At 41.0% G+C, this 25,846-nt stretch overlaps 1 protein-coding gene and 1 non-coding gene across 4 annotated transcripts in view; both read left to right on the top strand.

Moving 5' to 3' along the window:
- The window catches only part of TBC1D8 (TBC1 domain family member 8), a 48,495-nt gene that overhangs the window by 15,492 nt on the left and 7,157 nt on the right, over positions 1 to 25,846 (top strand). For 2 of the 3 annotated variants that reach the window (XM_090127499.1, XM_031605207.2), the window contains exons 4-15: positions 848 to 1,076; positions 4,689 to 4,929; positions 14,662 to 14,869; positions 16,028 to 16,222; positions 17,106 to 17,288; positions 17,687 to 17,855; positions 18,440 to 18,654; positions 19,519 to 19,636; positions 23,167 to 23,452; positions 23,943 to 24,072; positions 24,394 to 24,492; positions 25,052 to 25,120. In XM_090127499.1, coding sequence (XP_089983625.1) covers positions 848 to 1,076; positions 4,689 to 4,929; positions 14,662 to 14,869; positions 16,028 to 16,222; positions 17,106 to 17,288; positions 17,687 to 17,855; positions 18,440 to 18,654; positions 19,519 to 19,636; positions 23,167 to 23,452; positions 23,943 to 24,072; positions 24,394 to 24,492; positions 25,052 to 25,120 — 2,142 coding nt within the window. The remainder of the gene's footprint in view (positions 1 to 847; positions 1,077 to 4,688; positions 4,930 to 14,661; positions 14,870 to 16,027; positions 16,223 to 17,105; positions 17,289 to 17,686; positions 17,856 to 18,439; positions 18,655 to 19,518; positions 19,637 to 23,166; positions 23,453 to 23,942; positions 24,073 to 24,393; positions 24,493 to 25,051; positions 25,121 to 25,846) is intronic. The other variant, XM_090127505.1, reaches the window with a different exon arrangement.
- On the top strand, positions 11,828 to 11,899 carry TRNAP-AGG (transfer RNA proline (anticodon AGG)). The gene has a single exon. It is a non-coding gene; the product is annotated as a tRNA-Pro (tRNA).

Below are 25,846 nucleotides of genomic sequence, written 5' to 3'. Positions count from 1 at the left end.
GAAGCACAACACATCACTGCATAAACCTTAGCATTTATCTTGCTTTTTTTAAAGAGCAATTTTGATGTGCTGCACCTTGCTGAAAATTTAAACTTGCTGTGCCTGCTTCTGTTCGTGGTGCAGAGGCCTCCTGGCACAGATCACATATTTAAGTGCACTGACAGGCTCAAATAAAATTAATCTCTGTTGATAATGTTGTGGCAGCTGATTGCCTAGCATGGGGAATATTTAAAATTCTTCAGGTTTCATTACTTAATGTTAAACTCAGGTGCTGGACTTTGTCCTCTGGTTAACTCATTTGTTGTAACATCACTGTTAAAATCCTCAACATTGAATTATATCCATGGAGATGTTCTTGAAATCACATGTTTAGTAGTTCAGAACGTGTTACAACTTACTGACATCTTACTGCATGGCTTCTTTGTAGGAGAACAGAACTGATCATCATACAAAACTGTTATTGTATCTTTGCTCTGTATGCAGTAGAACCCAGTGATCATGAACTGTAAGTAGGTGATTTTGCCAGACGTACTGAAAAAGTAAAAGAAAAACAGGCAAAACCAAAATAGAACAGTGGTGACAACGATGACAACAAAAACACACAAAAAAACTCCAAAACACAGAACACCCCACAAACAAAATCCCAGGAAAAACCAAAACTGGGAGTCGTGATCTGGAAGCGTTCAGAGTGTATGAGAGATGCATCCGTTTGTGAAAATGGCAAATCAGCTTGAATTTCTTCTTTCAGAAGGAGTTGTGTTATTAAAATCTGAATGGTAAACTTGTAGTAACTTGCTTGAATTGGAATACTGTAGGTTTATCATCTGTTATCTTCTTATTGAATCAGGCACTGATTGCAGAGGAAACAAGCAGTAAGCTCGCTGAGCAGGAGGAAGACCCTGAAAAGTTCCGAGAAGCCCTGGTGAAATTTGAGTCCAGATTTAATTTTCCTGAAGCAGAGAAGCTGATCACCTATTATTCTTGTTGCTGTTGGAAAGGAAAAGTTCCTCGGCAAGGCTGGCTTTATTTGAGTATCAATCATCTCTGTTTTTATTCCTTCTTCCTGGGCAAAGAATGTAAGTGTAAATATGTAAGAAATCTAGCACTGTGGAGAGAGATAAACAGAACTGCTTTGAAATGCAAAAAGAGTTGGGATTTTTATGAAAAGTGTAATTCTTCCCTGAGATTTTTATTATTCAGATGAAAGATCCTGTTTAATTTGGGTTTTACTTCTTCCTTTGTTTATATTTTAGCATTAATCTGGTAATAAAAATGAGAACACGAGTTTGCAGTCACGGTTACTCTCCAGTCCTTTATTTTTTTTTTTTTTTCCTTCTTCATGTGAAGCAGGCTTAAAATGTACCAGACCTCCTGCAGCTTCAACAGCTGGTTTTAGTGCTGCAAACAGTCAGCTGAGAGCTGATGGGAGCACATCGCCGCCAGCACCGCTGAGCGTAGGGTCGGGCGGTGAGGCAGGAAAGGAAGCGCTGCCTGGGGGAGAGAGCACCGTGCTAGGAGTGCGTGAGGCTGCTGCGAGGCTGAAAATAGAACAGGAAGCACAGCAGTGACACTGCTGCTGCCCTGAGTCCTCACCATCCTGCTGTAGTGAGCACGGTAGTATGGACCTACGCTGCTGTGACTATGGCAAGAATTAGACAGCGATTAGGAAAGCTGTACCATTTACTGGTGCAAATGTAGGAAAGATAAGAGATAGGAAGTGGTGATTGTGAAAACTTGGAATCATAGAATGGGTTGGGTTGGAAAGGACCTTTAAGATCACCTAGTTCCAACCCCCTGCTATAGGCAGGAACACCTTCCGCTAGACCTGGTTGCTCAAAGCCCCATCCAGCCTGGCCTTGAATGCTTCCAGGAAGGGGGCTTCCACAGCCTCACTGGGTAACCAGTTCCAGTGTAAAGAATTTCTTCCTGATTATATAGTCTAAATCTACCCATTTCCAGTTTAAAGCCATTTCCCCTTGTCCTGTTGCTACATGCCCTCATAAAAGTTCCTCCCCAGCTTTCCTGTATGCCCCCAACTTAAAGCACAGAAAGACATGCCTTGAGTTAGGGGTCCTTTTTCTTCATACTTTGTTTCATGCCAGTTATTTTGTCATATCTGCAAAAGGTGGCAGGCAGAGTTAGATTTAAAATACTGTTATGCCTTGTAAATACAGAAGCTGAATTTTGTCTGGAAGACTGTAGCAATGTTTCTAGATATCTGGGTCCTCAACTGATCTTCTTGTTTTCTGTTTAGTGTCAAACAGTATGTTTTGTGATTTGTTGCTGCTTGCTGTCATTGCAGGTTTTCTCTCATTAAGCACAGATATCCAGTCTGCCAAAGCTGGCAAAGCAAAAATTACACTTATTAATGATAGATAATGGGGGAAGGAGGGAGCAGAGATAAAAATCCTTTGTACTGTTCCAAAAGTTTTGTTTCTGCAATATCACAGATCATTAAATGATACTTGAAGTACAATCTCACACTGTATTCTTTAAGAAGAAATAACTTCTTTTTTAAATAATAACTCATTGTGAAAATGCAAAAAACAAACAAACAAAAAACCCAACAAACACAAAACCCAAAACAACAGCCCAACCTCAAATAATTACATGTTTGAGACCTTTCATTTTGAACATGGAAAATAGGCTGTTTGTTCACTGTTACAGTCAATGGCATCACCTTTGTGGTTCACATGTGAAAGAGTAAAATAAAAAGTAATTGTAAGTCCTATATGAAATGCTATCTAGCTCCCTGGTTCTGATAAAGATCATTGCTTCTCCTTGAAACCTGGGATTTTGTCATATTGATGAAATGCTTGTATTACACTGAATGTTCAGATTTGCTGCAACTATATTTGCTTTTCTTTGAGAGGCTGCTGCTGATCATAAATAGAACAAATGGTTCATTGTCTTTCTTTTTTTCAGATAGCAGTCACAAATCTGGCTAATTCCGGTCTAGCAAATATTGCTAATAAATTGCATTTATTGCATTATTTCCCATCTTCCTGGGGAAAAAAAAAGAAGAGTTTCAATAGAAATAGCTCTTTTATGTGTTTTAACTCTAAAAATTCCGCCAAATTGGAGTTTGAAATCTCTTTACAGTAGAAGTGTTAAGTCTTCAGCTTCTGGCAAGCCTGTTGCCTTCTCCATGTTTTATTTTTTGTTGAAATGACTTGGAATGCAGTACTGGAACCTGTTTTCAGCTTGTCATAAGATTTATGTGAGCATAGACTACATGGAACATATTTTCAAGACAAGTCTCCTTTTAGCTAAGTTTTTAAAGTATTTTAAAGTATAAATCTGTAGGATTTGCCTGTCAGGTTTCTTGCAAGGACATGCCAGGGTTTCTTTACATTTTTTAGTTACACTTTTGTTTTGCTAAAACTTTGAAGACTTTGTACCTTTGCGTCAGAAGTCGGGGCCTATTGCAGTCTGCTGTTTCTGTGACAAACACTGCGCAGCCTATTTGCTCCTGACCTGCCTGAACAATAGTGCTATTGCTACAGCACTCTTTAATCTTTCTTCCCTTGGCTGTACCGATGCAGATGACTTTGTGGCCATTTGCAGCAGTTTGTGTGTGTTGACGCAGCTGTGCTTTATTTAAGTAAGAAAAACGTTAACCTGCAAATAATCTCGACAGCTGCGGTTCTTTTAATACAGAAAACTTGCTGAAGGTGGCTGCTTATATAATTAACTATTGTGGATAAGTGTCATATATACATGACAATGCTTGTTATTACTGCCTTTTATTACTTTATTGGCATCAGGAGACCAGCTAGGGATGTTAGGAGATGTAGCTTTCATGTTTCTTGGCACATAGAATGCTGGGAAAAATCCAACAGTTAAGTAGAAGTTTAATCTATTTTAGAGTTCTTTCCAGACTAATTTCTACCCGGAGATTCGTACTAGAGGCAAGTAATGTCTTTTAGTGGCTGTCTAAAATAAGCCGATTCTTTTCTTTGTATTTATATGATTTGACAGAGTGTTTGCGTGTAAAGAACTGTGTCCTGTACTTTTTCTTTTCTGTAAACAACTTAAAATGCATTTAATGTTTATGGCAAAACTTGCCAGTGCATTTTTTAAATAAAAAGTAACCAGAACAGGAAGATCCCAATATCTAGGCGTTTTTCTTTGACACCCTGTTTATAGTAGTATGTAAACCTTACAAAAGAAATTAATGTACAAAAACGTATTTTTCAGGGGAGTTACCTTTATTTTAATTTTAAAATACCGTGTATGTAATTGGAATAGGTTTTCCAACTGCCTAGGTTTCCCAACTGCCTAAAACTTTACTTTTGCAAGGTTACAAGCCCTATTCCTTTTTTTCCTCCCTACTCATGAAATCCAGTATTTCTTTTGGTAGTAATGAAGGCTGCAGAAATTCTTCTTCTAAACTTCTTTACTTCTAAAGAAAGTAAAACAAAGGTTCAGTAGAGACAGGGCTCCTCAGTCTTATGTTTCTTAAGAAGAAAGATGAAATTCGGAGGGAGAGATTCTCCACAAGACAGTCTGTTGAAATGAGGGAGAACAAATGTATAGTAATATCAAGCATTTCATCTTTTCCTTGGTCTTTGTAAAGATTAGCTTATCCTCTTTGCTGTTCGAATTTCCTGAATTTATGTATTTTTCAAATATGAGCAATTTAAACAAAAATTTCTAATTCACTTTTGGTCTTTCTGCAATGGCAGTGAAACTCATCATTCCTTGGGTTGAGGTCCAGAAGCTGGAGAGAACCTCCAATGTCTTCATGACTGACACGGTCCGTGTCACCACACCAAATAAAGAGCGTGATTTCTCCACGTTCCTCAATATCGCTGAGGCATTCCGGATCATGGAGCAGCTGGCAGATGTAACTCTTCGAAGGCTACTGGATAACGAGATCTTTGAGCTGGATCCAGGCTTACAGGATCCTACTCAGATTACCAAGAGGTGAGAAGCAAAACTGATCTTCCATTGTGTGAGCAGAGGTTCAAAAGTGGATTTTCTGGATTGCATTCTTAGCTGGGTAAGGCTTTAAAGGTTTACTTGACGGGGCAAAAAAACCCACATGAATTTTACAACGTACTGCAGAGTATCAAATCATTTTAATTTGTGTGCAAGATACTGTTTTTTCCATTTTTACTTTCTTCACTGTTTTTTTTGTAGTAATGCAAATGACAGTAAGGGATATTTTCTGTCATTCCTGAGGAATAGCATTCCTTTGTTGATAAGATCAATAGTGTATAGGCTTTTCTAGTGCTGACAGTTCTGTAGAATGGTAGCTTATATATGGAATCTCCCACTAGGAGGATTGCCATAGCTGACTTAGCAAGCATTTATAGAACCCAAAAACAGACAGGCTGTTGCAACAGATTAATGTGCTGATGTCAGCTCTGCACACTGCATCCCTGAAATGCATCTGTGCATTCCTCTCCCACTGCAGAAATGCACTGAATGCTCAGGGAGAAGATTGATAACTATTTTTCTGCCAGTAGTATAAGACAGAACTTTGTGTTTATTTTCTGGTATGTGAAAGGGGAAGAGAAACTGCAGGGAGGAATTTTAGGTGGGCACAGTGTAATATCCAAAACTGAAATTTGCCTGGGGCATCAATGTTAATGTGCTTGTCCATAATGTATGTTTTCTGAGTGGAGTTTGTTTGGAGTGCTGATAACATTTCCTGCTCTTCCTTCCTGTCCTCCTGCCAGAGGTACAAGGGGAATTACCCAGGTGTTGCTTCCAGAGCGAAATGTAGAGAATGCAGTGTTGTTTCCCAACAAATAGAAACATGTCCAGTAGCCATTATATTGTTTTTTGGGTGGCATTTTTGCAGTGATATTGGATATACGTCTTAGGGAAACAGTTGTGCAAAGTTTAGTATTAAGCTTTTAAAGTCTTACTGTTTTAAAACTGCTTAAAGCATGAAGACGCTAGAGGTTCTCTCCAGCTTTCCCTTTGATTTCCTATGTACACACAATAAGGGAAGTGACTGACATCAGGATTTCATCCATGATACCATCAAGCAGTTCATTGGAGTTGTTTGTTAGAGTGATACAGTGGTGAGCAGCCATGAACTTCCTTACAGGCTTTTTTTTTTTCATAGCCAGGACTGCTCTAAACACAAAGGCTGTCATTGTTTTTCACTGTGTGTGTGTAACTGGATATTGTTAACATTATGGGCTTTTTGCCCAAGAAATGTAGTTTATGTCCTTTGACTAATGTAGAATATGACTTTGAGTAATAGGTTGTATTGAAACCCGTTTCCATGCTTTACAATTCCACCACCCTGCTTTTGGGCTGAAAAGTTAGATCCATAAAACAAGGGAAGTAAACCCAAAAGAAGTGTAACAATCCACGGGAGACATTTTCAGCGTCTACTGATTTTTAACTCTTGACTGTCTCTTCTCAAAGGAGTTTTTGTTTCAAATAAATGAACAGAATGAAAAGCGAACAAAAAGAAAACAAAGAGGCCCACCAACCTAAAATGACAATTACAAAAAAATTAGAGGCTTAATAAGATCCTATAATACAGGGCTCTTGGTAAATCAACCTCTATGTACCTTGTGGGATTTTTGGAATGTGGTGTATCTATTAGCAAACAAGTAACAGAAACCATCCCACACATTTATTCAAACATTTTTTTTTTTCTTCTTCCTTTCAACTTTAAAAACAAACAGAAAAACCACACACGCGCACACACACACGAAACAAAAAAAAAGAAAAAGAGGAGAGGGAGGAGAAGAATGGAAGGGAGTAGGAAAATAGAATTGATTCCTGAGCAAGATGTTCTCTTAACCATGCTGATATGCTGTAACTTGAGATGGCAAAAATGAGAATGTGGAAGATGCTGAAATCCCATTTCCTCTGTGTGATTTAGAGAGGTAGTAGTTGGATGAGCTGCTGTTTCTGGTGCCCTTTGTCACACTTCAGCAAACACTTTGATGTGATGTGATTAAGCAAGACTGCAGTTAGAATAGTAGATAAACTGGTTTTTAATGCTAACGTGTTTTGGGGGGTGAACTTCTTTGGTGTGTGAGGTTTTTTGTTGCTGCTTTTTTTCTTTTTTCCTGGAACCATTGTAGTACTACAAGAACAATTATTTTCCACTTGACATTTTTCCCTAATAATTGTCTTTGTTATTTCTTGTGCGTGATTAGGAAGCACATAGTAGTCTATCAAAGTGAAAGCAGTAATCCACGCATCATTGAAGTTATTCCTGCTGTGTCAAATTAATGCTTTATATTTCTTTTGTTTGCTAGGATTTCTTTTACAAGAAGCTCATCACAATGTCTTTGTGTATAAAATGCATTTGTCACTATGGCCTATATACGTTCTAAAAAACAGCAATCTTTGATGCTTTCCCTGAGGCTCTTGGGGTCATCCTACCGAGCATGGATGAGACTCTGAGAGGTTGGAGGATTAGACCTGCAGTCTGTGACACCAGTTGTATCAAGACCAGAATCAAACAAGTCCATACGCAAGTTTTAGTGCTGCCTGGTGAAAGGATAAGGCTAGGAACAATGGATTACATGGGGATTAATAGCAATTAAATTAATTGCCATAAAAAGTGAAGTAAAGCAGAGGTGTTTGACAACTGTAAGTGCCATTTCTTGCAGATGTATTCATATGCACCATAAAATTTTATTAGAACACGTCATAAATATTTTTCTTTTCCAGAAGGAAGGTCACTAAAATCTCCAGTATAGCTTTATTGTATTTCTTATTTCCATCTCTTTCAGGATGTAAGGATATTCATCACATTCTTCAAACGTAATGAGGAAATTGGTCAGAACACATGATTTAAAAGCTCTAGTGCTTCTGTCAGTAAGGTTTCAAAAATGTAATACATTTTTCCAGGCCTGATTTCTTTTCTTCATGTCTAACACTGGATTTCTAGGGAGGATGAATTTGCTTTGTATGAGAGCAAACAAGGTTTTTAATACTGACCTAAGGTGAACAGAAACTGAAGTATCTTGAATTGTAAATGTCACTTCAGTGTGCATTGATTCTAGGAACACCATAAACCTGGAGGAAAACAGAAGATGTGACAAGGAAGAATCTCATTTTATTCATCTGCTTGGCAGAAGGCAGGGTTTGGATTATCTCTGCATGTCATTCCTGACAGATGATTGCCTAATACATTTTAAGAATTTCCAGTAATGGCAGTGCTAGAGCCCATAGTGGTAATTCACTGCCCTACCATTGTTTGGAAGGGCTTTCTTGAAGTCTCTTGGAACTTTCTTGCAGGTTTTTCAGTCTAATACTTCTTATCCTATCCATTACAATGGAAGAGATCAAATGTTTCTCTTTAGAGCAACCATTCTATATTTGGAGAGTACTGTGCAGCAGGTCGAGGGAGGTGATCCTCCCCCTCTACTCTGCCCCGGTAAGGCCTCATCTGGAGTACTGTGTCCAGTTCTGGGCTCCCCAGTACAAAAAAGACAGGGATCTCTTGGAAAGAGTCCAGCAGAGAGCCACAAAGATGGTGAAGGGCCTGGAGCGTCTCCTATGAGGAAAGGCTGAGTGAGCTGGGTCTGTTTAGCCTTGAGAAAAGAAGACCGAGAGGAGACCTGATCCAGGTCTATAAATATCTAAGGTGTGGGGGGCAGAGTGGCAAGGCCGGACTGTTTTCAGCAGTGTGTGGAGACAGGACAAGGGGAAATGGCCAGAAACTGCAGCATAGGAAGTTCTGCACAAATGTGCGCAAGAACTTCTTTACGGTGAGGGTGACGGAGCACTGGAACAGGCTGCCCAGGGAGGTTGTGGAGTCTCCTTCTCTGGAGATATTCAAGACCCGCCTGGATGCCTACTTGTGCGACCTGGTGTAGGGAACCTGCTTTGGCAGGGGGGTTGGACTCAATGATCTCTGGAGGTCCCTTTCAACCCCTACAATTCTGTGATTCTGTGATCTCCTCTTACTTCTGTCATCTGCACTACTCTGGTTTATCCAGATGTTTGTTACCCATCTTGTCTTTAGCTCCTCTGGTAGCTCCTCTCTGGACATTTTCCATTAATCCCATAGGCTGCAGGAGTGCAATGGCAGGCTGCAGGAGTATCCCCGACCTGCCACAACCCCAGGTCTTCTCTGCTGCCTCTTGGGAGCTGAAAGCTTCCCTGTGCTGCCTGGTGTGGTGATACTTCTCTTCGCACAGCATGAGGCTGCTAGCTCATGTTTGATTTACAATCCCTTGTAATCCTGAAGGTGTTTGGTTTTTTTTTTTTCTGTTTTGTTTTTTTAGAATTCTGGTAGAGTTGGTTCCCAGCCTGTATTTGTGCATCTTTCCTCCTACAACTGAAAATACTTATCATGGAGTCATAGTCATAGAATAGCCTGAGTTGAAAAGGACCACAATGATCATCCAGTTTCAACCCCCCTGCTATGTGCAGGGTTGCCAATCACCAGACCAGGCTGCCCAGAGCCACATCCAGCCTGGCCTTGAATGCCTCCAGGGATGGGGCATCCACAGCCTCCTTGGGCAACCTGTTCCAGTGTGTCACCACCTTCTGTGTGGAAAAACTTTTTCCTAATATCTAACCTAAACCTCCCCTGTTTCAGTTTAAAACCATTTTGCTTTGTCCTGTCACTCTCCACCCTCATAAACAGCCGTTCCCTCTCCTGTTTATACGTTCCCTTGAAGTATTGGAAGGCCACAATGAAGTCTCCCTGGAGCCTTCCATTCTCTAGCCTAAACAATCCCAGTTCTCACCACCTTTTCTCATGGGAGAGGTGCTCCAGCCCTCTGATCATCTTAGTGGCCCTCCTCTGGACCTGCTCCAAGAGCTCCACATCCTTCCTGCACTGGGGGCCCCAGTCCTGGATGCAGTACTCCAGATGGGGCCTCACAAGAGCCGAATAAAGGGGGACAATCATCTCCCTCTCCCTGCAGGCCACCCCTTTGTTGGACAGTTGGCCTTCTGGGCTGCAAGCACACACTGCTGGCTCACATCCAGCTTTTCTTCCACCAGGACCCCTAAGTCCTTCTCCTCAGGGCTGCTCTCAAGGAGATCTTCCCCCCAGTTTGTATAAATACCTGGGATTGCTCTGACCCAAGTGCCACACTGTGCACTTGACCTTGTTGAACCTCATTAGGTTTTCATAGGCCCACTTCTCCAACCTGTTCAGGTCCCTCTGGATGGCTTACCTTCCTTCCAGTGTATCGACTGCACTGCTCAGCTTGGTGTCATCTGCAAACTTACTGAGGGTGCACTCGATGCCATCATCTTATATGGCTTTTTGTCTGCACATCTCAGTCTGAATTCTGATCCTGTTCTTTTGCTCATTTGTCTCTACCAGCCTCATGCCATGTGTAAATGTGGTAACAATCTTTGCTCTACTGTGCAGGTTGCTGATGAAAATACTGAACAGACACCAGTGTAAGACAGGCTCCCAGGAGATCCTTACCATACAGCCTTCTGCTTTAACTGTGTACCTTAGAGGGCTGCTTTTTGGGTACTCTTTTTGGGTACAACACATTTTCATTGCAATCTAGTTCTGTTAGTTCTCTTGTGAGGAAGTATCAAGACTTCCATGAAGTCTGGCTGAAATATCTGTTGCATCTCCTCCATTTGTAAGTCCAGTGTTCCTGCTATGTGAGGTAATGATGTTGGGTTTACATTTGTCCTGACAAGTCTACATTGGCATTCGTTGGATGGTTTTTACTAGCTTGCTTATGAGAAGTTTCTTGCCACAGAAATTCAGCAGGTTTTCTGAGAAACAAAATATATATTGCTGTTATTTTCAAAATCAACTTTCCGAAGTCTGAATAGCAAGAACAGGGCAGTAATCGTTCTCTAAAAGTGAGAGGTCAAGCAGTCTGTTCATGTTTTTTTTTTCTTTTTTTTTTCCCCTATGTCTGTTGCTTGACTTTATGCCATACAGTTCTTTGTCTGGCAGCAAGCAGTGGGTGACTCAGCAGGGCCAAAGTCTTGCCAAGTTGACTTCTGTTGGATTTAAAGCAGAGTGAAAAAAAAAAATAAAAAAAAAAAATGCTGTCCTTGCTGTCAAATGTTTAAGTGTCCTGATACTTTTTTCTTAGACTTGTGCGTTGTTTCCTGTAGTTTAAAACTCTTGCTAGGTAACGGTAGGTCACGCACGCAGAGTTATCACAGCTTTGACTTGGCAGACCCTTTGAAGTGCCAAAGGCAGAGGCAGTGCAAGAACCCCATAGCTTGCAAGTTGGGAACTGCGTTTGGAGAGAGCTGCTGATTTTTCTGAAGAGTGGGGAATGAAGCAGTTTCATCCTTTAGCCTTTTATTCTTCTGAGGCACGTGTAAATGTTTGATTTACATTAGTTTTATGTGGGGATAGGTTTCCTTCTTTTCTTAGGTGTAGTTGAGTGTACCGAATTTGCTTACAAACCAAACCACTTAAAATACTGTGAAGCTAGAGAAGAAAATTTCAAACAGATTGGGCAGCATGTGGAGAAGTTGTGTTTCTGTTCAGTGCTGCAGGTATTGTGAAACTCAAAATGGAAGTTGTGGGATCTGGCCTGAGTTGTTGCTATATTATATTTACGCAATTGCTGTCTTGTTTACTTTTTTTGCTATTTCTGAAGGTGAGAAGCCCTACAATTTGCCTGCCTAGCTGGAAGTGTTGTCACAGTGCGCCTCTTTCCCTTAATTTGATTCCGCGGCAGTAAATGCTGCCCATATTTCTGCTACCGTTTTTCTCTCCAGGCTCCCACCGTCCAACAGGCTGTCCTCTCTTTTCAGCGCTTTTCTCTCGGGCACAGCCCCAAGCTGCTGGAGTTTGAAAAGCATCTGGACAGTGCTCTCAAACATATGGTTTGAATTTTGGGCGGTGCTGTGTGGAGCCGGGAGTTGGACTTAAAAATGACATCAGTCAACTGGCTCGTTGGTCTAGGGGTATGATTCTCGCTTAGGGTGCGAGAGGTCCCGGGTTCAAATCCCGGACGAGCCCTCCTTTTGGGCAAAGAGGAACCTGATGAGGTTCATCAAGAGCCAAGCGTGTGTAGGGTTCTGCACCTGGGAAGGATCTGGGTGGTCCGTCCATCTCCAGCACTGGTGGGTGGTAGGTTGGCCATGAGCCAGCAGTGTCCCAAAAAAGCCAGTGGAATCTTGGAGTGCATTGAGAAGAACCTGGCCAGCAGGTCGAGGGAAGTGAATCCTCTTCTCCTTTCCCCCTGAAGTGCCCTGGTAAAGCCACAGCTGGAATACTGTGTCCAGTCCTGGGTTTCCCAGGGAGTTCAAGAAAAATGGGGAACTTCTGGAGAGAGTCCAGCAGAGATGCTCAAAGATGATGAGAGGCCTGGAGCATCTCCCTTGAAAGGCTGAGAGAGCTGGGGCTGTTCAGCCTGGAGAAGAGACGGATGAGGGGGGAGTGTGTCTCATCACTGTTTATTAATATGTAAAGTGCAGAAGTCAAGTTGATTTGCGGTATACTCATTTAGATGGTGTGCAGCAATAAAAGAAGAGCCAAAGGGTACAAACTGGAACACAAGGAAGTTCCTTCTGGACATGAGGAAGAACTTCTTTACTTTGAGAGTGACAGAGTACTGTAACGGGCTGCCTGCCCAAAGAGGTTCTGGAGTCTCCTTCTATGGAGATATTCAAGGCTCATCTGAATGCCCACCTGTGCCAACCTGCTGTAGCAAACCTGCTTTAGCAGGAGTTGATCACGATGATCTCCAGAAGTTCCTTCCAATCCCTAAAGTTCTGTGATCCTTATGGGTCCCTTCCAGCTTGGGATATTCCATGATTCTGTTTCTGGGGCTGGCAGTCTTTCCCCCTTTAGATTATGTTGAGTGTGTGGGGTTGGATGCAGTGTCCTGGTGAAAGTTCCTTGAGGAATTTACTTTGTTTCAGATATGGAAAGTCGTATTTCAGTTGGAAAACCTGTAGCAATGGATCTTCCTGTCTGAAAGGAGCCTGCAACCCTGGGATATGCAGCAAAATGCAAAATATTCGGAACTAGACAGAAATTATGGATTTTGGAGCACTGGAAAATAAATGATTCTCAAGTAACAGACAACCTCTGTCTCACCAGAAGTTCCACTCTTCGGTACAATGCATTTTTTAGCATAAAGGCATAGAAACTGCAGCAGCTGCATACCTTCTGGGAGGGTCTTACCTTCCTGGCACAATAGCAGCAGAGCACAGCTCCACACAGACCTGACTGCAGATGCTATCAGTAACATTCATCTGTGTTGTGCAGGAATGGAAAATATTTTTGTGCTGAGTTAACTAGGAGGCATATCCTGATCTAGCTTTGTCACAATAGCAGATCGCCATGGGCACTTATTCGAGTTTCTTTTGCTGTGGAATTTTAACTTCAGAGCAAACTTTTTCTCTTCCTTTACAGAGAGTGCTTCTCTTTGTTCTTTGTGAAAAACAGGAGGCTGTTTGTCTGTTTTCCTTGGATAATCCTATGAAGGATGATAATGCTTTAGAAGGAAACAACAGCCAAACGCTGTGTAGTGTGGTGTCAGTTGTCACAGCTACAGACCCGCCCCTCTCATTTCTCAGTTTGTTTTTGGTTATTTTTCTTTGCAGAGTAAACTGAAATGAAACACACGATTTATTTGCTGAAGAAGAGGCTACATCTGTGCAAACTTCTTGTTCTTAAACAGCAGGGCTGGTGCAGGGGAGGGTGTTTGCAGAAGAGGAGGGGGAAGGAAGGAGTGGAGAGGGGCTTTACAGCAACAAGGTACCACTCCCTGCTGCACTTCAGCCCTGCTTTAAATTCTTGCTGTAGAAAAAAGTAACAGTCAGTTTTTTTTGTTTTTTTTTTTTGTTTTTTTTTTTTCTTTTCTTTTCTTTTCTTTTTTTCCCCCTCCTAAGGTGAATCATGTTTGGAAAAATTTACTTGTAAAGAGGATGATAGAATTTGAGTCCCGTAGTTTCTGGAACTGCTGTTGGTGAGATAACAGTCATGGCTTGTTTCTACTGTAATTGCATAGCTTAATAAACTACTGCAGAATTCATCATTAAAAAAGGAGGAGAAAAAAATCTTCTGAACTCAATTCTGTGTTACCATAGCCCAGCAATGAAAGCTTAATGCTTTTTTTTTTTTTTTTTTTGTAGCTGATGCTGTTGTTCCTTCCTAAGTCTAAGTGACTTGCAATTGTTTTGCATTTGCAACTCTTCAGAGGCAGATACCTTTGTAAATTAGTGATGCAATTATGTCACCATCCTTAATTCTTCTGTCACTGATCATTTTGGGTGGTACTCATTGAGTAAATGCATTACTTTTGGATGCAGGTGCAAATCCCTGGGGTGATGTTGGTAATTCTACCAGGACAGGAAACAAGGAATTCAAAGCTGATCTCTGTTGCTCAATATGCATTCATCAGATGAAAGATTTAGTTATCTCCTGGGCATTGAAACCCGTAACTCTTTGAGGCTGGAAAGTGGTATAGCAGCCAGAGAAAGTGTATGGCTAAATAATAATGGTAATGAAAGAGACAACTCATTTAAATTAATTTTCTTCCCTTTTCTAGTCGTTCAAGTAATTGCTTTTGATCTATTGATAAGAAAATTGATGATGATTCTTTTTTATTTCCAAGTTAGTCTTTTGTTGATCTGCTCACGTAGGCAGTGAAGATTGCTGTGCATGATGCTTTTTTTCTCTATCCCTTGGTGAGACTAAGAAGAAGAAGAACCTTGTGCATGGTGTCTTGGCTTTCAGAGTCCTGTGATTTTCTTTTAATGCTTTCTCCTAAGGGATCTTGAAGCCAGAGCACAGAATGAATTCTTTCGGGCCTTCTTCAGATTGCCTAGGAAGGAGAAGCTACACGAAGTTGTAGACTGTTCTCTCTGGACACCATTCAGCCGCTGTCACACAGTGGGAAGGATGTATACTTCAGACAGTTATATCTGTTTTGCCAGCAAGGAAAATGGCTCCTGCAATGTTATCATCCCACTTAGAGAGGTAGAGTTGATTGTTTCATTTCAAGCCCTTATCTGCCTTTTTCTGCTGTCACTTGATTTATCCATAAACTGCTATTTGATGAAAAGAGAAGGGTGCTTGTGTGTATCGTCCCTGGAAGACTGTTTAAAGTTCATTCTGGGACTCATTAGAACATGAGTTCCCAGGATTACGCATGGGTGAGTTAATGAAATTGTCAAAATTAAGCATGGGCAGCAGAACGAACATACTACTGCAGTGGTTGGAGTTTGATTGGTCCAAGACTGGGGCAGTGCTCCCATCCCAGCTCCAGAAATACATAAGTCCAACTTGATGTTGGTGGAGACTTCAGCTTGGACCCAGTCTGGCAACATAAAGGCGTCCTTATCTGAGATCAACGCTTAGAAGTGTTGAATCTCTCTCTCCACAGACGGACTCTAGCAAAGTTGTGTGCACTTTGCAAACCTGTGGGGCAGTGAGGAAAGGGGGAATTCTGGAAGGAGTGATGAGTTGCTAAATTTTCATAAAATTAAAGACTTATTTAAGTAGAGGGAGAATACATGGGAAGGTGGTGGGAGTAGAGGAGAAGGGAACTGTCAGCAAACATCTGCCTGATCTGCTGTGGATCTGTTATGATCTCTTAATTAAAGCTTTCCTTTCATCCTCAGCTAATAACAGGATAACATCCAAATGATATGTATCCTAACTGCAGTGACTTATCTTCCACTCTTACAGAATAGAAAGTAAGAGAATAGTGTTAAATACTTCATCACAAACAACTATTTCCCCCCATCCTCTAAAGTTTGAACATAAATTTCCTCCTCAGTCCCATAGAATTTGGTTGAGTTGACCCTTTTCTAAATCTAATATTAATCATTACTCTCCTTTCTTATCTTTTCCCTCAGTCTGCTCTCCCAAAGTGGGTGGCAAAATTGAAATAAAAACAAAACAGAAGGAGAAACAGCTGGGATACTTTTTGCTGCCTGCTATGAGCTTCTGAAGATACCATAAACTTTGGGTGGCAGAATATGTCTGGCTAAGGAAAGCCAATATGAATAACCACTTTTAAAATATGCATGCAAATGAATGCCGTTTTTGTAAATTGTGATACATGTACAATGTACATGAAGATGTTTCTGTAGATTTATGCATTATGTATTTTCTTTGATGTTTCTGGAAAAGGTAATCAGTATAGAGAAGATGGAGGACACAAGTCTTCTTCCTAATCCCATCATTGTTAGCATAAGGAGCAAGACTGCCTTTCAGTTCATTGAACTGAAGGAACGGGATGCTTTGGTGGAGAACCTGCTCCAGAGGCTAAAAGAAGTGAATTCCAGCAACCCAGTGCACTGTAACAACCTGCAATGTAAGAACCAGGTACTGAACTTCTGTGGCTTTTTGAATTATGAATTCATTGTGTTTTTCCATTGGTCTGTTGTGCTGCTTTTCTCAGCAGCACAACAGTTTCGGTCTGGTCCTGTCTGATGCCCTTGGTATTGACCAGTACAGTGGTGTGGAGGGTATCCATGGTGCAGTTGTGGCCTGCACTGTTTGAGGGGAGCAGTGAATATGCTGAAGGTCAGCACTGCCCTTCACAGAGGCCTTAAAAATCTGATGGAATGGCTGATAGAGATTTTGTGAAGTTCAGCAAAAGTGCAAGTAAGGTCTGGCAGAGTAGCCCTATGCAAAGGAGAGGCCTGGGCTGGCTGGCTAGAGAGCAGTTGGGCAGCAGAAGCATGGAGCTCGTGGTGGACACCAGGCCAAGCACATTGGTCAGCAATGCCCTCTAACAGTGAAGAGGGCCAGCAGACTGTGGGGTTGAACATAACCAGCAGGCCATGAGACTTTATTGCTTTCTTTTATTCAGTGCTTATAAGTGTGATCTTGAATGCAGCGTTCAGTTTTGACTCTGCCTCACCAAACAAGAAAAACAGTGACAAACTTTAGAAAGTGCCCTGGAGGGCCACAACATGACTGTAGGTTGAAGTAGGTGCCTTATGAGGTGAGGCCGAGGTCAGCAAAGATACTTAGAAATTACTAACAACAACAGTTTCAAAGTAACAACTCTTCTCTGGCATACAAAGAAATGATAGTATGAATAAAGTCTTGAGTAAGACCTTTCCTCCTGGAAGGTGTAAAACATTTTGATGCAACAGCCAAAGCTAGCCCAGGAAGCAGGCTGCTGCTTGTTTTGAATGCTGTTTGGGAGCCAGTTCTTAACCTCTTCTCATTTGTCACCTCCTGTGGACCTACACTGCAGAACACTCCTGTGTTCACATCTGCATGTGTGCTCGAGGGCTGTAAGCCTGGCAGTCCAGGAATGGAGGCTGCCCAAAGCAAGGACAGAAGCGAATGCGACAAGGAGAGCAGTTACTCGCTCAATGCTGAAGCACTGAGGTCAGACTTTCATCAGTCAGGAATGGCAGGCCTTGATTTTGGAAAGGTATGTACAATTTTAGGGATGTTGTAAGTTTTCTCTTAAAAACAAACAAACAAAAAAAACAGGTAATTCAAAATTCAGACAGGTAATTTTAGTGTAATAAAGCTCTGTATTGCCTGGAGAAGTTACATGTATGCTAAGTATAAAATAGCTGTTTTTTTATTTGCATGTTTTTTTTCTTCTTCCTCCCCCATTCCTTTCTGATGAATATTTATAATGTTTTTCCCTATCTTCAGTTGTGTTCTCCCTTATGTGGTGATTCACATTTGCAAAATGGACATAGTTTAACTCCTTAGAGTTCCCATATCCTTTGGTAATGGAAATATCTTGCAGAATTTCTAAGATGTAGAATATTTCTTGTTTTACAGGTTCTCACATGCATATGATTTGTTCTTTTAAAGATACCTTCTTGTTCGCAGTCTAGGGAGCAAATCAAAGAGAGTCTATGGGATGACCATTTTGTGGAGTATGGCAGAACTGTGTGCATGTTTCGCACAGAGAAGATCAGAAAACTTGTTGCTATGGGAATCCCTGAATCCTTAAGAGGCAAACTGTGGCTGCTCTTTTCAGGTGAGCACTTACAGTTGGCTGTAGTCATGTCTGTTTCTGTGCATAGCAAAACATTTAGGTGCAAAACTTCCCAAGGGCACTTAAATGTCTTAGGCATGGAGTTTATATGCTTCTAGAAGACAAATGATCAAATAATAACAGCAAGTAAGTAATTAGGTGGGTGGTAAGAATTTTATCTCGGCATGATGGAACAATGTGCAGAAAAAAATTAACATCTGCCTCATCTGTGTAATTTAAAATTAACGTCATGTTTTCATAGACTAATGCTCTTCTTCAAGGAACAATTTGATTTTAGCATAAATATTGATTTAACCTTACTCAAATCAAATTACTGCAAAATAATGACATCTTCAAGTCAGCAGTGCTGCTCTTGCTCCATGCTGAAAATTGGCAGGAATAATAGAAACTAAAGATGGAAAAAAACAACTCGTTTCATCCATAGATCTGGCGGAGCCAGAAAGTTTCTGCAGTATGATCTCAAGTTTAGTCCTTAATCCAACACACAACATGCTCAAAACATCTGTAAAGTGTACAACTTTTTTAATCCACTTGTGTCTCTTCCTCCCTTCTGGCGCTGCTTCCAGACGCTGTGACAGATCTCGCCTCTCATCCTGGTTACTACGTACACTTAGTGGAGGCCTCCATGGGCAAGTGTTGTATAGTGACAGAGGAGATTGAGCGTGACCTCCACCGCTCGCTGCCTGAGCACCCTGCCTTCCAGAGCGAGACGGGGATAGCGGCTCTCAGGAGGGTGCTGACTGCGTATGCGCACAGAAACCCCAAAATAGGATACTGCCAGGTGAAAAGCTCCTAGTGGGATAATGCTGCTTTTCTTTTGGTGTTTTTTTTTTTTTTTTTCCCACTTTTTCTTCTTTCTCACTTTTATCGTTCTATTGGGAATAATTTAAACTGTGTTTTTTGATAAATAATGTCTTTTTAGTTACGGAAAACGCGTAACTTTGGACATTAACTGTGAATTAATCTGGAAAACAAGCATGCTCTGCTTTATCAAAAGCATTCCCTCAGCATTCTGCAAACTGCATTTAGAGTTAGAGGAGGGAAAAAAAAATGATGCTTTTGTTTGTTTGAGGGTGAGTTTCTTGCACAATACTTGGAGACAGTGCAAAGGGAGCTGGCCTACGTGGATGAGATTTACATAGTGCACTCGGGCAGAGATTTGATGAAGCTCTGCTCTTTTTTCCAAAACTGATGATGTTGATGATGAAGTTCCTTACCCACTGTCTCCTAAATTAATATCTTTGCCTTCTGTGCAGCTCTCTGAATTCTAGCTAACATCGTAACAGTTCCAGATTCCCTCTCTTCTTTTGAAATACAAATACAGGGAGGGGGGAAAAAGCAGGCCCAAAACATCTTGCACTGTCAGCTACATGCTTTGCATCTGGGCAAATCCAGAATTGTGCCTTTCTCAGTTGTTTCCCATTGCTCTTAGGAAAAGCAGCATATATAAGCTTGAAAAACTCGTTATGCCTTTTTCTTGGGTTGCAATTATGTATTCACTGACTGTTACCTTTCTTTGGCTGTTTTTGTCAGCTGTTTACATCAAGTTAGGCTACTTTTATTTTAAAAATATCCACAACTTAGCTTTTGCCAGTAGGTTTTGCTGTTGCTAATAAATCTTGATTTTCTTTTTTCCCCTTGTAAGTCTATGAATATTTTGACCTCCGTCTTACTGTTATATGCCAAAGAGGAAGAAGCCTTTTGGCTGTTGGTTGCTGTGTGTGAACGAATGCTTCCAGATTACTTCAACCACCGAGTGATAGGTGAGCTGATGTCTCTTCCACTCTTGCTAACGGGGAAGGGTCAGCTGGATGGCACTGAAAGAACTAAGTGCAGTTCTGCTGATATGCAGAACCCATGAGTGAGGTGGTCCATATGCTTTCATGTACTGTGGAAAGACAGCAGAGGTGGCTGCTTAAGTTCCAGTGGTTATTTTTTGGTTCAAAGAGTTTGAGCTGCAAGAGCCATAAACATACAGACTGCTTTTTATAGTTTGTCATTTTTTTTCTCCTGTTGGTCAGAAGATAGTAGAACTTTTGCCTGTTAGATAAAAATAGAAGAGCTTGTGTGTCTTGGTTAGCACTGCTAGAGATTCTAGCTGTTTCAGGTTGGTTTAGGGAAGATCTGCAGGCTGTTTTTGTGCTGATGCGTCTGCTTAGCTGCTAGAGTAATTTTAGACATGCATCTAAAATGGGGGGGTTGGAGATTCATGATCCTTGAGGTCCCTTCCAACCCTGGCAATTCTGTGATTCTGTGACCCTTTGTAATGAGTGCTGCTACAAAACCAGATCGCTGAAAGTGAGGTGCAGCAATAAGAAATAACACCAGCCCCTCTGGAGCACATGCTTTGTACTGCACGTGGCATGTCTTTGCTTCTTTGCAATGCAGCTGTTTTAGAGACTGTTGTGAAAATAATCATGTAAATTGCTAATGCCTGCCTCATGTATAGGAAGAGAGGAGCTGAGCTGCTTGACAGAGTAATTGCACGCAGACATGCAAGAAGAAGTATTTGTTTTTTGCAGTCTGTTTACTTCCTCCTCTTACAGAAATATCTGATAGCTTTTCCCTCTTCAGTGCTAACCTTACTCTTTAGTGTCTGCCATTACACTGTTGCTGTAGCAAAGGGAGGGATCTGGTCACTTGTGAGGAGGTAGAGATAGGAGGAAGGGCCTGGCAGTATGGCTCTGGAGCATAGAGCTGGTGTCGGCAGTCTGGTGCTTCCTGAGGGGCAGGATAAGACGTCTGAGGAGATTTTTAATCATTTTCTTTCAGGGTGGGATTGTAATACCTCCTGATGCTGTGCAGCTGCACAGTCACTGAACTGGCAGGTGAGGCAAATTAAAGCAGAATTATAGTCAGCTAGATGCTTAGAATGTTTTGCGGTGTTTCCAGTGTGTTTTGTTTCCACTGGTATTTTCAGCTAGTGGATTTGGCACTCCACACTTGTTAGAACTTCAGTTCTTGTCTCCAGGTGTGACTTTATAAACTGCCATCTTGATGATTTACTCCCATGTACGTGCATCTCTTTTCGTGATTTGGAAAAAGAATAAACTACACAGCACGTCTGTTTGTCCTGCATTCTTAGATGTCATCAGCCTAGGGCCTGTCTTAATGTCGCTGGTTGCTGGCTAATTGTTTATAAAGGAGAATTCCTCACACACAAATAAACTTGAATGTTCCCATACAGCTGGTCATATCACTACCCTTGCGTTGTACTTGGAGTTTGTATCTTGCTGTTGCTAACACTATAGCTGGAGCAGCTCTCCTACAAAGAAAGATTGAGGGAGTTGGGCTCCTTTAGCCTCGAGAGAGGGCTCTGGGGAGACCTAATTGCAGCCTTCTAGTACTTGAAGGATGCTTATAAGCAGGAAGGAGACTTGACTTTTTACGCAGGCAAATAGTGATAGAACAAGAGGGAATGGTTTTAAAATAAATGAGGAGAGGTTTAGATCAGATGTTAGAGAAAATTTTACACAGAGGGCAGTGAGGCACTGGCACAGCTGCTGGAGTAGCTGTGGTGTTCCATCCATCCCTGGAGGCGCTCAAGGCCAGGTTGGATGGGGCCCTGTGCAACCTGAGCTGGTGGGGGGCAGCCCTGCCCGTGACAGGGTTGGAACTGCATGATCATTAAGGTTCCTTCCACCCGGAGCCATTCTGTGATTGTGTGATACTATGATGTCAGGTTAGAAACAAGTTGTGCTTGAATCAAGAATGGATACAGGAGTAATGCATATCCAATTCTCGTGTTACTATGACTCTTCCATCCTCCCCATAAATGTATTGACCATTTTACTACACTGTATCTGTTAGATTGTCATCACCTTGCTATTATCATTTTTCAGACATTGAAAACCCCACTTCACTTCTCTGAATTGCCTTTTCAGTCCTGGAGAAGTCATCTGGATCATCCTTTTTTTGAATGGCTACCCTAGTATTTTCCTACCTCACTATGGTTTCGTGATGCAATACCCCAGAAATTCAATTGCTTGCTTATCGTGGTTTCTGTTTTCTTTTCTTTTTTTTTTTTTTTAAATAAAAAGTGGGCATAAAAATATCTTTGAATATACCTACTTAACTTTCATCTATAATGTCAACATTTAGTCAAAATATAATATTCTGCAAACAATCTGGTCAGCATTGCACATTTCTTTTAAACTTTAGCTTTTGCCAGTCTCTCCCATACTGCCTTTGAGCCTGAAAGGATCTTTGAATGTGTCCACCTATCTGTCTCTAGCTTTCTTCAAATACCCCTAAAACTTTCTGTATCTTTTTTGATCTGTAAACTATTAAAGCTGTTAAATTCTTTATTAAAAACGAAACAAAAGCACTTAAGAAAGACGAATGCTGCAGAATAACCCCAGCCTGCTTTCTTTTCTGTTTTCTTTTCCCTTATCATTTGACATGAAAAAACTGTCCCTTCAAAGCAACCATAGTGCTTGGTGTTTCTCAGAAGCTCCTTGCATGCCTCTGGGTACTTACTTTCAATTTTTAATATTGTAATTTTGGTCAGAGACCGGCAGAAGCTTTTTGTGTCTTAATGTGAAAACAGAGAATTATCATAACTGTTTTTTTTTATGATTTGGATGTAAAAACAAAAGATAACACAATTTTCCAGCTCAAAAAAAAAAGAAACAGGGCCCAAATCTGCTCCTTCTGGAAGGCCTGGTTTGGATGGTCAGGAAAGATTGTATATAGATATTGCAGAAATCTTCTCTTAAAAAAAAAAAAATATATATATATATATATATATATATCTTTGCATTTACCTGTGTACCCATAAATATTTGTGTACATATGTGTATATGTATGTATATGTGTAAATCTCTTCTTCATGTTTAATGAATGTAGTCATCTCCTGTATTTTGTTACCTGGAGTGAAAGCTCTGCTGCCTGCTTGCTTGAGTACATATGCTGTAGAGGAATCTGTAGTGTTTCATTTTCGTTACTTAGACCCCAAGTTGAACAGTAAAATGCTTTAAGATTGCTTTTCCTATCACTTAATTATTATGTGCCGTTTTAGCCAAAAACAACAGCTGCTACTATTACTATTTTACTGCACCCTAAAGGCAGTAAGCAGAACCAACATGGTCTTGCAGAGTGTTGCACAGTGAGGATCAGAGACATAAGGGTTGGGGCTGAGATCACAGCAGGAAGATAATGGGGATTTCATTGTAGCCGTATGCATATCTTGTCAGTGCAATTTTTAAAAAATGTCTTAAAACAGCAATCATTGGCTTTAAAGAATATTTTTCCTGTGTCAATCCTGGCTAATACTGCTTCCTTGCACTTGCAGGTGCTCAAGTAGACCAGTCGGTGTTTGAAGAGCTTATAAAAGAGCAGCTTCCAGAACTGGCCGAACATATGAAGGACCTGACTACCTTAGCTTCCATTTCTCTTTCATGGTTCCTCACCCTTTTTCTTAGCATTATGCCTCTAGAAAGTGCTGTGAATGTCGTAGACTGCTTTTTCTATGATGGGATCAAAGCCATCTTCCAGCTAGGCTTGGCCATACTTGAAGCCAATGCAGTGGACTTGTGTAACAGCAAAGATGATGGACAGGCCCTGATGATTCTGAGCAGGTACCGTCACGCATCTGGTTGCAGGAACATTGCTTCCCTCGCAAATCTTTCTGCAGTCAAAGGAATTTGGGTGCTGTTGTCATGACAACTGTAGGCACCCTACAGTTAACATGCTGCTGCTGCTTTCACGGTGCCTATCTCAAACAATGGGCTTTGTAAATTTGACAAATATATGTCCTGTGACACTTCCTGGCGACACCGAGACATGCACGGACTGTCAGTGTGCAATATATACTGCTGCTCTTTGTGTCTTCCCTGGAGTGACGAGCTTCCCGCTCCTGACCTCAAGGAGTCAGAAGTTTTCTTCCTTGGGCAGCGTTTAGTCATTTGGCGGGCTTGTTGTTCCTAGGATGAGTAATATTGAAGGCATTTCTGAAAAACATAGCAGCCTAAAAAAAAAAATTTAAGTCTGAGCCATAAGACTTATAATTTATGTTGAAAAAAAACATAGTACAGAGTAATCTGTGTTGCTTGTACTTGTTCCCTCTAGGTTTTTAGAGCACGTAAAAAATGAGGAGAGCCCTCTGCCACCTATTGGTAATCACCATGCATTTTTCAGCGATGATCAGGAAGCCACTCCAGTGACTGAAATAGCTAATCTCATTCATGATTCTTACGAGGTAAAATCCAGCTTGGTGTCTACTGGTCAGATAAGTTACAATTTTGTAAAAGAAAAAGATTTAAATTCAATATAGATGTTTCAACAGTTCATACACATTTTAAAAGATCTTCGAAGAAGTGCTCAAATGCAAAATGCTAGGTGCAGAATAAATACATAAACTGAGAGGTCAGTTAGAGATTGAATACATTTAAACTGTGAGTTCTTGAGGGAGTCACGGTATTTTAAAAGTTGTGTTTCCCATCTGTTGGAAATACAGTTTACTGGAATTATCAGTATAGTAAAATGTACAAAACAATAAGCTTCTGTTTCTCCTTTCAAGAAATTTGGAGATCACTCTGTGGAACAGATAGAGCATATGCGCTACAAACACAGAATCCGTGTTCTGCAAAGCCACGAAGACACAACCAAGCAAAATGTGGTGAGTAGAATGTTGTTTAGGCTGAGATTTAACACCTCCCCTCAGCCCCAATCTTCTGTGGCAACCAGCTTTCAGTCTTTTTAAGGTGCAAGATTATGAAAACAGGGGGAATCGTTACTGACTCTGGAAAAAAGTTCTTTTCTGGGATGCTTGATGTTTTTATTTTGCAGCCACATGCATTATTTTTTAGGGTGGCTATAACATTAAGAACAACTGCATGACAGTCCAGCACAATGCTTTGTGTGTGGCAGTGGCCCTGGGCAGATGCCTGGGGAAGAGCAAGAACAGAGCGATGGTGATGCGATGCTTCCCTGGCCTCCTGTGACCTGCCGCTTAGGGACTTCCTGTCTTTGTTTCTAATAGCCCTTAGGGGACTTCTCTTTTCACAGATTTGCCCAACCAGTGAACCTAGAGAAGGGGGGGGAAATTGCAAAGATTTTTCAGTGCTCGTTTTTACCTGTACCACATAAGAACAGTCACTGGGAGGGCTCGAGTGCTTGCTTGTTTGTGCCAGTGATGACAGTAGCAAGCATTGCGACTAACATGTATTCTCTTTAAGCTTCGAGTTGTCATCCCAGATGTTTCCATTCTTCCTGAAGATTTAGAGGAATTGTATGACCTGTTCAAGGTTGGTATACATAAAAAGTAGTGGATTAAGCTATTTGAGGCTCCCAGCTGTAACCTCCTGCCATCGCTTAGCACAGCTATCTCGCACTTCATGTCTGGGATGTCTTGGAGAGGTGTTCTGTGTTACCTGGATGAGATCTTAGCTGGAACTTGTCATTTTGTCCTTTGTGTGGTTGTCCAGTTGCTAAAGAGCAATACTAATGTACTGATAATTCAGTGGAGAACTACTGAGAATATTTTTTCTAACTTGCTGCTTGGTAATGGTCCGTGAAAAATTAGGTCCCAGTAATTTTCACATGCAGACTAGACTTATTATGTAGTTCTGCTCACTGGAGATCTGTAGTACTTTTAAGTCCTGCTCTCTTAATGCTCTTTAAAGGCACTCTCAATTGTCCATGGAGTGGGGAGGAAACCCAGAAACTTACATCTTTCCTATTAGTTCCCAATTATCTTTTTTTTTTTTTTTTTAACAATTAAAAGTAGTTTCTACTTCAGTTCCTTAATGTCAGGATGATATTTAAAAGAGCTGTTATAAAAGATATTTGGAGATGGAAACATTTAAGATTACACAGAAATCCATGATTTAGAGCTCCACGCATGTAATGGACATTTAATGGATATTTCTTTTGATTTGTTGTTCATCCATAAATATTAGGCACTGAGAACATTCTTGTGGTATGTACTCAGTGTTAAGTATCTTTGTGGCTAAGAGCAATTGTATTCTTGT

Source organism: Phasianus colchicus, chromosome 1 (assembly GCF_987193195.1).
Source record: "Phasianus colchicus chromosome 1, bPhaCol1.hap1.1, whole genome shotgun sequence".
NCBI classification, from domain to species: domain Eukaryota; kingdom Metazoa; phylum Chordata; class Aves; order Galliformes; family Phasianidae; genus Phasianus; species Phasianus colchicus.
This window is presented reverse-complemented; position numbering and strand designations above follow the sequence as displayed.